Genomic DNA, 16,884 nt, shown 5'->3' on the forward strand with positions numbered 1-16,884 from the left:
CTTGTTTCCACAAAACAACACGGCCTACTATTGCCTGACAGCTGCATTTACCCGGGCACTATAACAGTCAAAAAGAGAGGCGTTGCTCTCCACAAGCCCTATCATTCTAAGCCACCCCTCACGCGTACGCACATCGGGCGACTTGAGAGCAACACCTTAGCAAACAATCACGTGTCATCATGGCCATCCTCAACGATTAATCAATCAATCAATAGCAAGATCATATTCATTTATTTATCAAAAACAGTATATATATAAAGAGACAGAGAAAAGAGATTGAAACTTAGAAGAGAATAGTGTGCTAATTCCAAGAAATCTACAAAGAAGAGAGAAAGGATCTCTCTTAAGCCAAGATGATACCTGCAGCGCTCAAAACTTGACGATCGCCGACCCAGCTTTCAAAGATGACCTTCTTTTCTCCATCTTTCCATGCTTTGACGGTGATTTCTTCTCCTGGCAAAACGGTACCTGCAAATCTTGCTTTGATTTGGTTGAACGAACCAAATTTGTTTTGCAAAAGACGAGCAGAAACACCAAACGAACACAATCCATGCAAGATTGGCTTATCAAATCCACCCATCGATGCAAAGCTTGGATCGATGTGCAATGGGTTACTGTCACCCGAAAGTCTGTATAATGCAGCTTGATCGGTAGTCGTCTTTTGTTTCAAAACTGCATCTGGTTCACGTTGTGGTGGCTTGTTTGCTGCCACTGTTTCATCTTTACGTGATGTTTGCTTCTTTCCACCAAAGCCACCACTTCCACGGATGAACAATGTAGAAACATTTTCGAAGACTGGCTCACCACTGCTATCACTTGTGATCACCTTCAAAACAACACTGGCAGCCTTGCCCTTGTCCAAGCATTCGATCAATTGTGCTTTGGATGTCAAGGTACCGCTTGTTGGAACGGGACTCTTCAAGATCTTCAAGAATTGTTCACCGTGCAGCAATTTTGTTGGTTGGAAGTTTGGCAAGAAGTCCAATGGGAAAGTGCTCATTGCATCAAACATTGGCACAACACCAAACGTGGGAATAGCTTGGAATTCATCTGCACCTTCATAGACGTAATTGAGCTCTTCTGCCTTTGAGCCGATACCCAAGTTATAAAGGATGACGTCTCTTTCGCTGTATTCGTATTCAGTTGCATCGGGTCTTTCCTTCTTTGCTTCTTTGACGATATCAGAATCTTCTGGGTCATCGTAATTGTCACCTCCTTCATCTTCATCATCCTCTTCTTGAGAATCAGTTCCGATGTTGGCCATAATTTCAGTCATTGCTTCTTGATTTGAGGCAGGGTAAACTGATGTTTCTGGGTTGAAGTCCATAATCTTAGGGATCTTCTTTTGGATTTGTTCAGGTGTCAATTCCTTGCTGTGACTGAAGGCGTGACCGGCTGTACGTTGCCAGCGAACGGCAGCGATCCAACCACCTGAAACTTCCAACAAGAGCTTGGTGTGTTCAGTGTTGGAGTCACTTGCCAAGTAACCAACGGCAGGAGCGACGAATTCAGGCTTGAATGCATCTACCATCTCTTGAGGCCAAATGGTAGCAGTCATTGCGGTACCTGCATTTGGTGCGATTGTGTTGCACAAAATGTTGTTCTTTTGACCTTCGATAGCCAATGTTTGGGTGAGACCCAAGATACCACCTTTTGCGGTTGAGTAATTTGCTTGACCAAAATTACCGTAAATACCAACAGCAGAAGTAGTGTTGACAATACGACCGTACTTTTGTTTAAGGAAGATTGGCCATGCAGCCTTGCAAATCTTGTATGTACCGCGCAAGTGTACATTGACCACATCGTGCCATCCCTTATCGTCGATAGAGGCGAAGGATTTGTCACGCAAGATACCGGCATTGTTGATGACTGCATGCAATCCACCGAATGCATCAACGGCAGCTTGAACGATCTTGTCACCATCTTCGACGGAACCAACGGCAGGTGCAGCTTTCCCGCCTGCTTTCTTGATTTCGTCAACAACAGCTTGAGCTGCTTTTTCGGAGAAATCGTTCACAACAACGTTTGCACCATTCTTACCGAACAAGAGAGAGTAAGCGCGACCCAAACCTGCACCAGCACCTGTAACGAGGATGGTTTGACCATCGAATTTGACTTGTCCTTCACCTTGGTCGTTTGGCTTGGCTGCTTTGGCACGTTCGAGGAAGTCCATATGGTTTGCATCAGTGACACGTTCAGGATATTCTGGTTCGTTGTCAAAGTCCAAGATTTCATCAACCTTTTCACGAACGGCAGCAGGCGTGAATGAATCGTCAGTCTTGAAGACAACACCGCGACTACGTTGACGACGCAAAGCAGCAACGAAACCGGCACCTGATTCGAACAATTGACCGTTGACCTCTTCATTTGCGGCTGAACATAGGAAAACAGCCAAAGGTGCAACGAATTCTGGTTTAAGTTGATCTAAGATCTCTTTTGGCATAATTGTTGCCAACATTTGAGAGGCAGCAATTGGAGCGATTGTGTTTGCAAAGATGTTGTATTTTGCACCTTCGATACCCAAAGTACGGGAAAAGGCAACCATTGCCAATTTGGCAGCACTGTAATTTGCTTGACCAAAGTTACCATAAATACCGGCAGCGGAAGCAATGTTGATAATTCTACCGAACTTTTGCTTACGCATATGAGGCCAAGCGGCATGTGCACATTTGTATGAACCTGTGATGTGAACTGCGGTGATGGCATCCCATTCTTGATCGCCCATAGATTTGAAAGATTTATCACGCAAGATACCTGCATTGTTGATCAAGATATCGATTCTTCCCCATTTGTCTACAGCTTGTTGTACGATTTTATCACCTTCCAAGTTTGAGTTTAAGTTTGCGATTGCTTCACCTCCTGCTTTTTCAATTTCTTCAACGACAACTTCGGCTGCTTTACGATTTTTGTCTTGTGTTGAAGGTCCCAAATCGTTTACTACAATTTTGCATCCACGAGAGGCTAAAGCCAAAGCGTATGCACGACCTAAACCATTTCCTGCACCTGTGACGATAGCCACACGGCCTTTGTAGGAGATCTTACCGTTTTCTGTAACGGGGAAATCAGACATGATGAGAAGAGGAAAAGAGTGGTTTGTTTTGTTTTGTTATGTTTGTATAGACTACCTGTTTGCTTTTTGTATGATCACTGCAAAAAGCCTTTTAGCATACGTGGTAGGTCACCGTTATGATTGAGATGGTGAGAATGATGATGGTAGAAAAGGTAAGAAGGATAGTAATCTTCTTTGTGTGGTGTTGCGGGGTACACTACCTGTCCCAATTGAGAATGTGTTATGTCTGTCTGCCACAATGTGAAAAGTGAATAAGCCAAAGGGGGGCACTAGCGCTGAACCGGTTTATCTCGCTCGTTGTAAAGCAAGGTGCGCCCGCCTGCGCTTGACTGATCTAATGACCGGTTTTATCTGTGGCCGAATTCTCCACCTTTTTGAGCGCGAACCGGCGTAGAATAATGAATGATTTGTGTGCGTATGCTTACCGATCTAAGAAGGACGTAATATCGCTTCTTAATCATAGACAACCGGCTCTACAACGGAATTAATGGATAACAACTGTACCGTACGAAGAAAAGTCTGATCAAGCAGGCGCTCCCCCGGTTATTACGGGAGCGGGTGAGAGAATGCGTGTTTGCGTGACATGCAGCGCGCACTACAACCCGATTAGACCGGCTTTATATTAGATGAAGTGCGTGAAAGAGAAACAAAATTGGAAAGGGTACATTAAGTAAGCAATCAATATTGTCAACTTTACAAGAGATGCAATTGCTAATCAAACATGCGTAATATACAGGTTGTATGTTATGAGCTTCTAACGACGAGCCCGATTCGTTATAGCTCGCTTTCTTGCAGCACGAATCCAAGTAATAACACGGGTAATGAAAATGGCAGGAATAATTAAAGCTCCAATGCAAATTCCAATAAACCAATGATAATCATTGGATGGCTTTGCATTTTGAGGCACGTAAACGTTTTGACCAAAAATAGAAATAGACCAAACAGTCGTCATCACAGTTGTACCAACAGCAACTAAAGTGACCAAAGATCGATCAACTTTTTGTCGTACACGATGATTGTTTATTCGAATACTTGTCAAATAAGAAGCATGAATATCACCTAATCTCGTTTCATCAGAAGATAGTTGAGTCAACAAAGAAACAATATGATCATGAACGTCTCCCATATAAATTGACATTTCTTCTTGTGCTGAACTCGTTCCACGCATTTCTACCAATCGTTTACGTAATGCACGAACGGTATCATTACTAGGTTGCAAGATTCTCGCCAATCCCATGGCAATTTTGCGAGTTTCGGTAATGTGACGAAGCATGGCATTTTGCTTTTGAGCAGAATTGGACAAAAATGCAGTCGATTGACCTTTCGGTTCAGGCATTTGCAAAAACTTTCGGACAGCACTTGGGATCACATCTTTACCTCCTTCGTGGATCCTGAATCGGCTCACTTTCACCCTTTGCTCCATCATACTTTCCGGAAAGACTTTACGGGTAAATGATCCAATCTCCATACGCGGAAGAATTCGGAGAACAGTAACCATGTTGCTTTCGTTGGCATACCGCATAGGTAGCATCGTATCGTGATCTATTTCATCCGTGCCTTCAATGCTGACAACTTGTCCACTTTTGCCCTTCTTCGCTGATCTTCTTATGCCATTGGAGATGGAAGGCATGTGCAAAGGATCACTGGTAAATCGCTCAAAATCTTTTACTTCTGTTTCAATATAAGCCAGAAGTGGAAAGTATGCATCAATGACCGAATCGAAAAGACCATGCGCAATCCAGTCACTTGTCAGTTCAACAGGTTGTGCAAGATCGACCAATCGGGTTCTGACGCGATCAGTGTGCTTTGATATATCCTCAAAGTGAAACGAAATGATTCCATGACTGAATACCACCAGGTACAAATTAATTGCACCAACGCTCACGCCTTCCACACCTTCCTTGCCATCGAGGCCTTCGACGATGTCTACCCGCATCTTCCGCCTAGGAGACCGTTGTCCATCTCGTGAGGTATCTTTTGACGGTGGGCACTCGTTCTTCAATTCTTGCATTTCCAAACTGTCTCCCTTCTCAACTTTATACTCGTCATCCTTTTGCGTAAGACTAGATGTTTGTGAGGTCACATCTTCGCTAGAGACGGTACTGTATTTGAAGTACTTTTCATCAATCGCTCGAACTACGATGAAATAATATCCAAGACTTTCAAACAATTCGACCTTTTCTCTTGACTCCTGTTGTAAAACATCTTCGACGGTAAGAGGATGAAGAGGAAACATTTTGCTTAATTCAGTCATATCCCGATAAGTTGGACAGCTCACATCTAGCCACCAAGCAGCGTTGCGATCGTCATCATCGCCTTTTGCTCCACTCCCATCCGAGGGAGAAGGAACCTTGGTCCGTATGCTTTCTTCCTTGGTGGGTTCAAAGTGTGCATGGTCAAGAATGATTGGATCATCAGAAGAAGATTCTCTTGTCATAGGTTTACCAAAAATATTGGCAGATTCTTGAAGGATGTCTTCGCTGTGAGTCGGCAAACTAGGACTGAATGGTTTATTGGGTGAAGAAACTTCGAAACCGCGGGAAAACTCTGTAGCGATTGCCATTTGGACACGAGGCGTGAGAGGGACATCAGACATGTACTTTCGTCGCTCTCGCGTACGCTGTTGACTTTGCTTTTTACTGGATGTTACCGACTCCGATTCTTCAGGCAGGTCCATGGCAGGCGGCGGTAATGCAAGATCGCCATCTTCTTCATTTAATAGCATATCACCGATATCCTGTTCTGTGGATGGTTTTTCTTGATGCTGAGGACCTGTCACCCGCTCAAACATAATGTTTTCTTCTTCATCTTTCTCTGCGTCCCGCAGACCTTCACCCGGATCTCCTTGTAAATGATCGAGTTGCTTCTTAAACCGACGCAGCGCATGTAGTCGTCCACGAACAGCTTCGAATGACGTAGTAGTCAATACCTTTTCTGAGGGTTTGTCCTTGGCAGTGCCTTGATGCGGACTTACTCGTTGTTGAGTAAATCCACGGTTAGGCATTCTTGGCCTTGAAGTACTCTTTCTGTTTCCATGTTGGCGATGGGAAGAATGCCCATGAAAAGTAATATCAGAGAGCGCAACGGGTGTGAAAAGGGTATATTCGGTTATTCCTCCAGCTTCCTCCCTTGCTTTCTTTGCCTTTCTTCTTGCAGCTTTGCTCGCCCGAACGGGTAACTTGCCTTCTTTGATCAATTGTTTTTCTACATCTCGTGTACGTTTTTGCCTTCGATGCCTTCTTCTGCTTCGCGTGACGTCCTTCAGCTGGAAGTTGATAGCTGGTGTACGCGGTGTATTTGGTATTGAAGAAGTCTCGATCATAGACGAGGAATCACCATGTGTGGATTGCCTTCTTCGTCTGAAGAAATTAAAGTTTGGACCCGAGGCATTTGAACGGGCTTCACTGACATCGGAATGGCTGTCTGAACTTGTTGATGAAGACGACGATGACGAAGAGGAAGAAGAGGAGGAAGAACTGCTAGACGAGTCACCAAAGAACGCACGAAGTCTAGCCATCGTCAATCGACCGGAGGCAGATGAACTACTCGATGAATTTGAGCTAGAAGAGTCATCAGAAGAAGATGAACTGCTACTGCTAGATTCAATACTGCTGGCTGATGATGCTCGACTTGTACGACTACCTCTCCTCTTCCTTCCAGAGCTACTCTTTCCATCGGCGCTATCATTTGATTTCCTCCTTCCTGATCTCCGCTGATTTCTTCTCCGTATTCGGGAATCCTTGACAAAATCTTCCAATCCTCGATACATGTCACCAGCCTCGTAATTGTCAGGCAAATCTCTCCTTCGGATATTTCGCTTTTGTGGTGCAAAATGTAATCTTGGTTTCTTACCCAGACTGCGTGAGGCTACTTGATATAAAGCATCTGCGGTAGGTCCATTAGGAGGTGGTGGTATATCTGTATTGACGGCATGATCAAACGATGTTCTACCTCCCTCAATGGAATCCATAGTAACCAAAATGTCATCACTCCCACGTCGTACACGTTCGTTTTCATGATCCGATCCGAACGTCGAATCTCCATCGCGACTTTGATCATTTGACCGATATGAAGTTCGACTCCTTCCTGATTTGGGTTTCCGATGACGATGCTTAGATCGCGATCGATTTTGGCGTGATTGACTTGGCTTCGACACAGCCGTCGTACTGGATTCTCCACCTGCTCCTATACCACGCTTTATTCTGGAAACCCATTCTGATACTGACGGAGATTTGGGATATCGAAAAGACTCTGCGTCACTTTCTTTGCTTCTTCCTATGCTGCTATGCTGATCATCAATGCTTTCATTTTGCTTCAATGCTCTATCTTCGGTCTGTCGGACGCTTCCCCTATTGATATTCATCCGGTCCCTGTCGGTTATTCGGAATGATCTTGGGCTCGCCTCAGCTCCAGAGGCGGGATTGGAATGTACAACCAGCGGATGAAGATTGAAATTCAACCTTTTTCTGTCTTGTACAGATGAAGAAGGACCAGCTCTATTGAGGTATGTTGCATTTTCATCTGAAGACCCTTTTCCAATCTTTAAGCGTGCTTTTGGCGGTAATAAAATCGATTTATTGGAAGGTAAATATTTAGGAGCTGCTTCTACGTCTGCCTCATTTCCATCTTCGGCTTCTCGAACGTCATTTCTGGCGATTAATCCCTCTGCAAATGCTTTTTCGGCATCCACATTGCTAAAATCTGTCGCGCTTAATCTCCTCGATTCAGATGAATTCAATTCTTCATTTGATCTTGAATTGCCTGTTTGCTCTTGTGCTGCAGTTGACGGACCAGCTATAGGGGCATTTGCCCCTTCATTCGATTCCTTTTGGCTCATAGCCGTGCCATAGAGGCCGGTGTGGCTCTTTTCACTCCCATTCAAGCGTTGAAGGCGAAAGACGATTCAAGTAAAGACATGGGTGGCCTAATACATAGCCCAATTCCCAGTGACCGAATAGGAGAATGTGAAAGGAGGCAATAAATGCCTCTACGCCGAAAGTATGATGATGATGATATGATGATAGCCGATATGATTGAAATGAAGAGGAAAGAAAAGGGGAGTAAAATATTAACACAACTCCTGTTATTTTTTTAAGTTTTAGGTACGGCAAATAGCGCGCAGGATAAATGCAAACGTGCACTTTTATCTTATTTTTAGGCACAATTCCACTAGCCTGTCAAACTTTTCAGCAGGTTCACTAAAAGGTACACAGCTGCTATTTGCATGTAAAAATTCTCATCCTTCACTTCCATATCCATAAAATGAACATTTACGACATTCGATATCTCAATCGAAACCTGAAATCGCTACATCCTATTACAGAATCATGGTCTGTATTCAGGAGACGATGCTTCATTTTCAATCTCTCCCATGCAAATTAACGTCATGAAATCGTACATGAATACGTACTTCAGCATGTATCTACCCCCCTTTACTCTCCTAATTCTCTCTATCTAGGGTCACATATTGATCTCCTGTAGCATTCCGGAGTACTTTAAATGATGCTCCCTATGCAAAACAAATCTTTTGCCATGGGTGAAAAAGTAGATAAATAGCCGGTCGTCCTCAAAAGATTGCTTCCATCCCTTCTACCACAACTCATCCTCTTTTCCATTCCTTTTCGGAACAGCATGCGTTGTAATAAAGTTCTTATCGCTTTTGCATTTATCGCCATTGCAGCAAGTGTCAATGCTGCTCCGGTCGATTTGCCATTACAAAACGTTCAAGGTCTCGCTCCATCTTTGACGTCTTTGACAAATTTGAACAGTTTACAAGGTCTCAGTCCACAAGTCTTGTCCTCTTTAGGTGATGGAAAAAATCCCGCTTTAAACTTGGGCGATCTGAATAAACAATTGTCAAGTGTCACACAAGGTTTGCCATTACAAAGTTTGCCTGTAGGAGGTGCACTTGGCAAAACATCTGGACTTGATTTAAGCACGGTCAATCAATTGTTGTCTAGTGGTGCTTTATCAGGAGCCAACGCTTCACCTGCAAAGCCACAACGTCGTGCAGATAACGGCGGTTTAGGTCTGGCGCAGCCAAGTCAAATCTCAAACCAATTGATTGGTACAGTCACCGGGACAGTTCAAAAAGCTGGAAGTGTTCTTCCAACCGGAAAGTCTAAACGTGATGAAGCTACAACAAGTCAAAGTGGTTTGGTTCCAAACACTAATGCTTTGACAAACACCATCACAGGAATCGTGACTTATCCAACTACTTTATTCGGAGGAGTTGGGGGCAAGAATACTAATTCAGTCCAACCCCAATCTCGTCAAGATAGCGGTTTGAGCCCAACTCAGGTCCAACAAATCACCAGTAGTATCATGGACTCAATCACTAAGTTCATGCCGATGGGAAATACCGGTACCACAACAGGTACCACTTCAGGTACTACTTCTACTACTGGCGTCGTTCCAAACATGCGCCGTGATGGAAGTAACATGCTCAGTGGCTTGACAGACGGTATTACATCAGTCTTTACCAACCCATCGAGCTTATTCGGAGGGGACAGCAAAAAGACCCAATCAGTTCAACCTCAACCTCGTCAAGAAAGCGCAAACGCCTTGACTCCAAGTCAAGTACATCAAATCACTAGTCAAATCCTTGACTCGATCAACAAATTCGTGCCAATAGGAAACATGGGTACTACCTCAGGTACTACTTCAAGTACTACTTCAGGTACTACCTCTACTAACGGTATTGTTCCAAACTTACGCCGTGACGATGCAACGAGTCAAAGTGGTCTTGGAATGGTTCCTGATATGGTCGGTTTGAGTGATAGCATCGCCAGGATCTTGTCGTCTGCTAATTTCCCAGCTTTAGGAGGCCAAACTAGTAGTGTATCGACAACGCCAAATGTCTCGAACACTACTCCTCAATCGAGATCGATTGAAGGCGAACAAGAGTCGCACAAAGATCGTCGTGCCGAAGACACATCAAGTGGCTTAAGCCCTTTGCAAATCGATCAAATCACCCAGCAAATAACTGATAGCATCGGACAAATCACAGGAGGCACAACACCTCAAGACACTAGCAGACAATCAAGCAGTGTCACTCCAAGCAATGTCACTCCAAACCGTCGTGCTGACGACACATCAAGTGGCTTAAGCCCTTTGCAAATCGATCAAATCACCAAGCAAATAACTGATAGCATCGGACAAATCACAGGAGGCACAACACCTCAAGACACGAGCAGACAATCAAGCAATGTCACTCCAAGCAATGTCACTCCAAACCGTCGTGCTGATGACACATCAAATGGCTTAAGCCCTTTGCAAATCGATCAAATCACCAAGCAAATAACTGATAGCATCGGACAAATCACAGGAGGCACAACACCTCAAGACACGAGCAGAGTATCAAGCAATGTCACTCCAAACCGTCGTGCTGATGGATTGTTGCCAACAAATCAATTACAAGATATGGTTGTAAACGTTGTTTCTGCAATCAACGTTGCAAGTATTGCACAACAAAACCCTAAACAAAAGAGGGATGATGCCAGCATCGTTCCAGACTTTACCGGTATGATTACAAAGATTACTGATGTCAAGTCTTTACCTGATAATCGCCTTTTGATTTTCGGCCTTTTGGGTGGTGCAGCAGGTGCTAACACAGGTAGTACAAGTAGTACAAGTAGTAGTACACCATCTTCCTCATTGGTTCCTACAAACATGTTGAGCGGCATGACAGGTGGAATGCCAAAACGTGATGGTAGCCCTATTAGTCCTCAAATTCTCAACATTAAAATGGCGAGCGATAAAGTGATGGCAATCTTGGTGCAAACAAAAGACAACGCTTGATCCATATCTCCCCTCTCTTTATCTTTAGAAACTCTACCTTAATCCCCTTCATTAGATCTTACCCCCTTCCCCTTTTCTTGACTTTATCTTTTTCATCATTCTCTTCTTGTTTCTTTTGCTTTATCTTTTCTCCTCTAATGACATCTTATCCTTCACAATCTAAAAAAGACGATTGAGAGCATGAAAGTCAATATGATTAGTCAGAGACAACAATATAAATATATAAGTACAAAATACTAAAGAAATTTAAACTGCAAAATTTCTACCATTAATGGCATGCTGTTGTTGTTCGAACGAAGTTGGATTTCGTAGAAGTGCATCTGCCCAACGTTGCAAAGTCATCAAATCTAGATCTTCAATGTTGTTCGGCGAAAGAGAAGCCATTGAAGAAGAATCGTTTAGACTACCACGAACGCTTTCACCAGCTTCAGATTGATTTGTAGAATAAATCACTCCACCCGGTGGCATGATTGCCATGCTTTGTTGTGGAGATTGACCTTGCTTATCATGTTCACTCATTCTGCCATGCATACGCATATGATGCTCCTTTGAATGAAAAGCAGGGTCCGAGCGAGGTTGATGAGACCCGCTACTTCCGTCAGAGCTTACTGTCGGATGGTTTTGCGTTGGAGACGAATGATGGGAAGGTGCACTATGTTGTCTGGCATGAGGAGTTTGAGAAGGATGTCTTCCGTTGGCCGGATTTGGCGAGGCGTTGTTATGATCGTTGGACGAGTATATGTTACCATTACCATATCGTGCGTGTGAACTCTCAGAAGATTGTTGTTGAATTCTACGCCTGTGGTTTTGAGCATCAGATTGTTCGTTACGTGCTAAGACTGCCGCCCTTCTATGTTCTGCTACTTCGAGCAACATACTGACCAAAGCAGAAATCTTTACACGTAATCGCAACAATCTTGGAGGCCCTCCAGCCGATTCAGGCGAGGGCGATGTATTTTGCAAACCAGGTCGACCGTTTCGCGATACTGATTGGTTTCCACGTTTGCCTCCCGTCGAGGCTTCTTCTGAATCTTGATCTTGTTCTCCATATGGATCATAGACATTACCACGACGAGATGCAAGTTGAGTAGCAACTGTACCACGATTTTGCAAGCATTGTCTGGCGACACGTAAGCTATGCAAGCTTCCACCTCTGCTTGACTCGTAAAAGTGAATGATACTGCACTGAATCATGAAATACATCACGATCGAATAAGAATCCAAACAACGTAAACCATCAGAACTTGCAAGCCATTCCAATGCATCTGCTGAATCACGAACGAGAACGGACCAAACGTCAGGCCTTTGAATGTTCTTTTGATCAGGTGGAAGGCTTAAACATGCACGATAGATCAAAAAGTCCATACAAACACGAAGGGAATACAAGAACCCAGCTTCGACCGTTGGAGGTTGGGTGGAGCGCAAATTGAACCAAAGAGCAGGCGGAAGGGTGGCCTTCCATTCATTGATTTCCTCAACAATAGATCTGAATTCTTTGAAAGAAGAAGGACGTAAGCCTTTAGGTCCAAAGACGATCTTATGCAATCGTCCAACAAGCAAAGCAATTCTGTAATGGGCAATATGGGTTTGATTTGGAGGTCGACCGGAAGCGTGAATGTTGGCTTGAATCTTTCTTGGTTCATCTTCGTCATCGTATTGTGAAGGTTCTGCAGCATCACCATCTTCCAAATGAATCAAACTTGGCTGTCCATAACAAAGTGCATACCATCTATCTTGAATGACCAGAGCGGACCATATTCTTGCCATTTTGCGTAATTTGGCAGGAGGAACTCCTAAACTTGTCAAATCACGATGTAGACCCAGATCATGCGCCATTCGAACAGCAAGGCCAGTCAAGTTCAAACTCATTCCAGCAGCATCATTTGTATCGGGAGCCATCAATTCGATATTTTGACTCAAGATGATCAACATTTGCACTGTTTCAAGAGATGTCCGAAAAATTGCTGTCCTGCGTTGTCGAAGATGGAATAAGAGTGCCGCTCTTGTGAATTTCGGCATACCACGAAACATAGCAGAAGCACCCAAGACGGCCAATGCTAAACCGGAAAGTTTTGTTATTGGCGTTTCACTTTGGCCTAGATCTACCAACTGAAAGACTTCATTCTTGGTAACGACAGCGTTAAGTGGTTGAAGATACTCTATGTAATGATCTATTAGAAGTCTAATAGTATCGCGATCCAATTTTGCGTGAATTAACTTCTTCTCTCCAGGTTCAGCAGGGGGCGGATACCGTATTAGAGGAAGCAACAGAAAGTTATCATAACCTGTAGGCTGAACACCATCTGCGTTCAGTTGTCTATGAACGGAACGTAATTGTTGCTCTCTTCCACCAACCATTACGATGAATTGAGAAATGATTGCAGAAAGGGAAGATTCACCTGAATATCTCGCATCGGTTATTTCCCTTTCGTCGACTTGCCATAAAACAGAAGGAGAAGTTTCGGGAGCAGAAAGTGAAGAGCCCTCCAAATGTAATACTGAACCCCTTCTTCGTTCAGACGGAGAAGAAAGGTTACATTCGATTCCGAAATCAGCGCAATGTTTGCATACTGGCTGACCTTCAGCGGTTGTAAGTTCATGGGAAAAGTCACAACGTAATTTATGTTCTCGACAATAATCGCATGCTCTTGGTGTTTTTCTCCTTTTGGGTGGCTTTGGCAGGTTGATATGCATTCCTGGTCTTTTTGATGATGGACCAGCCTCAGAAGAACGGAAGTTGTTGCTACTCATTTTGCAAGTTGATAAGCTGGCGGGGATTGTGATTTTTTACAAGCACGTTGAAATAGTAATGACCATATTCTGTTCAATCTTTGTGGTTGTCGGATGAGAAAAAAAGGGGGCAAAAGGCAATCTTGTAGTGCCTGCCTAGTATGTGATTCAAAAAATGGATGAAGTGATGGTAAGATGGCAATGTTTGATTGGTAAGAAGGGTTATTTGCCTTTTTTGAATATTTGCGGGATTATGTTAATTACATCTCCGCTTTTGCATTGTTGTTCGGAAATATGCACAAAATGCAAAACAACCGCGCACACGCGTAGCGACACCAACAGCATCAGCATCAGCAACAATTCAACCCACAATCACTTTCGATCGAACTATTCATAGTATACTTAAAAACATTTGACTGGACCTGATCTTTCGTCTAATTTTAGTTTTTTCGGGACAATTAGTGTATGCCTTCTTTATCCGATTCTATCAGTATGCATTCTATCAGTACGGCTTTCGAATGCCATTGATTTAGCTTCTTTTAACATGCATGTATCAGACCATCATCATATGGGATTTCGGCCTTTACTGTTCGGCAAAGCGGGAATTACGGAATATTGGAAATTGAAATTTCCGGATTATGTAATCACTTATTTGAAGCGGTAAGGCGGACTTAAAGGGGTAATCTCGGGCTCCACTCTTGGTCACATTGATGACAACGTAAATAATGATATTCTCTAGGATGGCATCGAATGTATCTTACCGATTTGAATAATATTTCCAAAGTGATTCATGGACCAAAGATGATCGCTCTTTAACAGCAATGATCGATGCCAAGACCTAAGCCGCATACAGTGACAGACACGGTGCATATCTTGGGCGCGAGCGCCAACGCGCTGCACATACAAACTTAGATTGTTAGAGTGTTATTGTAAATCTTAAAACATCCTTTTCTCCGCAACTTATGTATGGTCTGATGCGTCGATTGGCCAAATCATGAGGGATGAGGATATAAATGGTGGTCGAAAACATCTTGAAATAATGGCAACGAGGAATATAAGGCAATCCAGTATGATCTTCAAACGGAGGCGGTACAGCATACCTTCTATACATGCGATCCTCTTACTGGTTTTATCAGTTACAATCTTCTCGCTCGCTTCAACAAGACCGGACGACTTACCACGACTTATGGAAAGGGATTATGCTCGGATAGAAGCATTGGATCCTGTCATACAATTCCAAGACCCAAGTCCACAAATCGATTATCGTACTTCAAAGTCTCTATTATCACAAATACTGATACCCAGACCGCCAGACACGAAAGAGAATGCCAAAGTACGAGAAGCATTACTTGCTCCATTTCGCAATAAACCCGGTTGGACGATCGAAGAACATAAATTCCAAACCGATACACCACAAGGAAAGAAAACGATGACAAATTTAATCGTTACCTATAACGTTGACGCACCGCGTAAATTGGTCTTAGCAGCTCATCATGACAGTAAAGTATCACCAAAAGGCTTTGTAGGTGCAACGGATAGCGCAGTTCCATGTGCGATCATTGTAGATGTTGCATTAGCAGTGGGACATATGTTGGAACAACAGACAAGCGGACATGAAAGGGGAAGAGAGACAGGGTTACAACTCCTCTTCTTTGACGGAGAAGAGGCTTATGTACAATGGACGCACAAAGACAGCTTATATGGAAGTAGGGCCTTAGCCGATGGATGGACGAAATCCTTCTTTAGTCCAAAGCTGGTCAAACGGAGAACTACGCCAGGTTATGCGAATATGCGTTTGATCGATTCGATTGATCAATTCATTCTTTTGGACCTTTTGGGAACGCCAAAACCTCATATACCTCCTTATTACACTTCCACCAGATGGATGTGGGATGAACTTCGAGATATAGAAAGTCGTTTGGCCAAGACTGGTGCTTTGTATCCAAAAGATGGTCAGGGCAATTTGCAGCTTCCTCCTGCCGGAACATCTACGACATCAATGATTGAGATTGATGGTGGTAGAGAACGTAGAGCGAGTTTTTTTTCAGAAATTCATATGGGTTTTGGAGGAATTGATGATGATCATAGACCATTTCTGCAGAATGGAGTGCCAATTTTGCATTTGATCGCGAGTCCTTTTCCGTCTGTTTGGCATACGATGGGAGATGATGCGTCTGCATTGGATTATCCCACCATTTATGCTTGGACGATGATCATGAGAGTTTTTGTGGCGGAATATTTTGGAGTGCAAGCGGGACAAATCAAATCAAAAAGAAATGGAGATGGCACGGTTTTCGCACGAAGTGAGGAGGATTTTGTGAGTGGAACGATCGAATCTCAATATAGACTGCAACATGCTCATTCCTTCAACGCAACCTTGCTTCCTAATCTGTGATAACATCATGCATCAAAACAGTAGCACTATTGACGATTAAATTACAACTGTATACTACCTCAACAATCAATCTGATGTCCGAGTCAACCGATTAGCACCCGTAAAGACTTAATCCTTGCGTACGAAGGGGCTTTCATCTTTGCGTACATCATTCCACCCTTTTACATATAATTTACACGATTGATCAATTTTTTGAATCTTCGACCATTGATCATACATTGCCATGAGAGCAAAACATTTTTCACTTTGGCTTCTACGGTTTTCCCTACTTCTTTTGCTCAACAATGGCGTCAATTCTACTAATAAGGTTTTGCCTTTGTGGGACTTGAACGAACCTGCACCGATAGAAGAAGCGGAAGAACGACAACATTCACCTACTGTCTCGCATGTTCAAAGTCCAAGGCTGGAAGACAGAGTCGCTACAGCTCGAACTCATGACGTGCCCATCTCTGAATCTCATGCAGGTACGGAGTCAGTTTGTGAAATCCATCATAAAGATTGCGAACATTGGAAAGAGTTAACAAAGAAAGAAAAAAAATCTGCCAAGAATAAGAGATATCGAAAAAATGCTGTGAGTAATGTCGGTAAAAAATGAAATGTACGTTCGAATTATTTGTTGATTTTTTGTCATTCAGACAAAGGAGCAGCTAGACAGACTTCGTACACGATCACGTAACTATTATCACTCTTTGTCAGAAGAAAAGAAAGAAGCATCTATCGCTAGAAATTCGGATCTTCGTCGAAAAAGACTTGCTAAATTGACAAAAGAGCAACGCTCAGCGTACTTTTGGAAGCATAGACAAACAGCAAGAAAGCTCCAAAGCGGAAACGACAGGCAGGGCCAGTCTAATACTTCATAGAAACTGTCTTGTAGTGACTAAAGACATTT

At 43.4% G+C, this 16,884-nt stretch overlaps 6 protein-coding genes across 6 annotated transcripts; 3 read left to right on the plus strand and 3 right to left on the minus strand.

Moving 5' to 3' along the window:
• Window positions 1-312: 312 nt before the first annotated feature.
• Window positions 313-3,414, minus strand: FA14DRAFT_63988 (putative multifunctional beta-oxidation protein). The gene has a single exon (XM_025502613.1). The coding sequence runs from the start codon at window positions 3,068-3,070 to the stop codon at window positions 344-346; it is 2,727 nt and encodes a 908-aa protein (XP_025353927.1). The 5' UTR covers window positions 3,071-3,414; the 3' UTR covers window positions 313-343.
• Window positions 3,415-3,742: 328 nt separating this feature from the next.
• Window positions 3,743-8,149, minus strand: FA14DRAFT_161385 (uncharacterized protein). Its single transcript, XM_025499094.1, has one exon. The coding sequence runs from the start codon at window positions 7,905-7,907 to the stop codon at window positions 3,825-3,827; it is 4,083 nt and encodes a 1,360-aa protein (XP_025353928.1). The 5' UTR covers window positions 7,908-8,149; the 3' UTR covers window positions 3,743-3,824.
• Window positions 8,150-8,325: 176 nt separating this feature from the next.
• FA14DRAFT_161386 (uncharacterized protein) lies at window positions 8,326-10,463 on the plus strand (the record flags this gene model as incomplete). Its single annotated transcript, XM_025499095.1, has 2 exons — window positions 8,326-10,303; window positions 10,434-10,463. Coding segments are annotated over exons 1-2 (1,632 nt in total), but the record flags the coding sequence as incomplete, so codon positions are not given.
• Window positions 10,464-11,044: 581 nt separating this feature from the next.
• On the minus strand, window positions 11,045-13,959 carry FA14DRAFT_190764 (uncharacterized protein). Its single transcript, XM_025501818.1, has one exon. It carries the CDS (start codon window positions 13,619-13,621, stop codon window positions 11,117-11,119), a length of 2,505 nt encoding a protein of 834 aa, XP_025353930.1. The 5' UTR covers window positions 13,622-13,959; the 3' UTR covers window positions 11,045-11,116.
• An 821-nt stretch (window positions 13,960-14,780) lies between these two features.
• FA14DRAFT_111246 (uncharacterized protein) lies at window positions 14,781-15,875 on the plus strand (the record flags this gene model as incomplete). The annotated part of the gene is made up of 2 exons (XM_025495939.1): window positions 14,781-15,552; window positions 15,625-15,875. Coding segments are annotated over 2 exons (1,023 nt in total), but the record flags the coding sequence as incomplete, so codon positions are not given.
• Window positions 15,876-16,119: 244 nt separating this feature from the next.
• FA14DRAFT_64021 (uncharacterized protein) lies at window positions 16,120-16,716 on the plus strand. The gene has a single exon (XM_025502614.1). The coding sequence runs from the start codon at window positions 16,219-16,221 to the stop codon at window positions 16,588-16,590; it is 372 nt and encodes a 123-aa protein (XP_025353932.1). The 5' UTR covers window positions 16,120-16,218; the 3' UTR covers window positions 16,591-16,716.
• The last annotated feature ends 168 nt before the right edge of the window (window positions 16,717-16,884 follow it).

The sequence above is a fragment of the Meira miltonrushii genome (assembly GCF_003144205.1).
Source record: "Meira miltonrushii strain MCA 3882 unplaced genomic scaffold FA14scaffold_3, whole genome shotgun sequence".
NCBI lineage: Eukaryota > Fungi > Basidiomycota > Exobasidiomycetes > Exobasidiales > Brachybasidiaceae > Meira > Meira miltonrushii.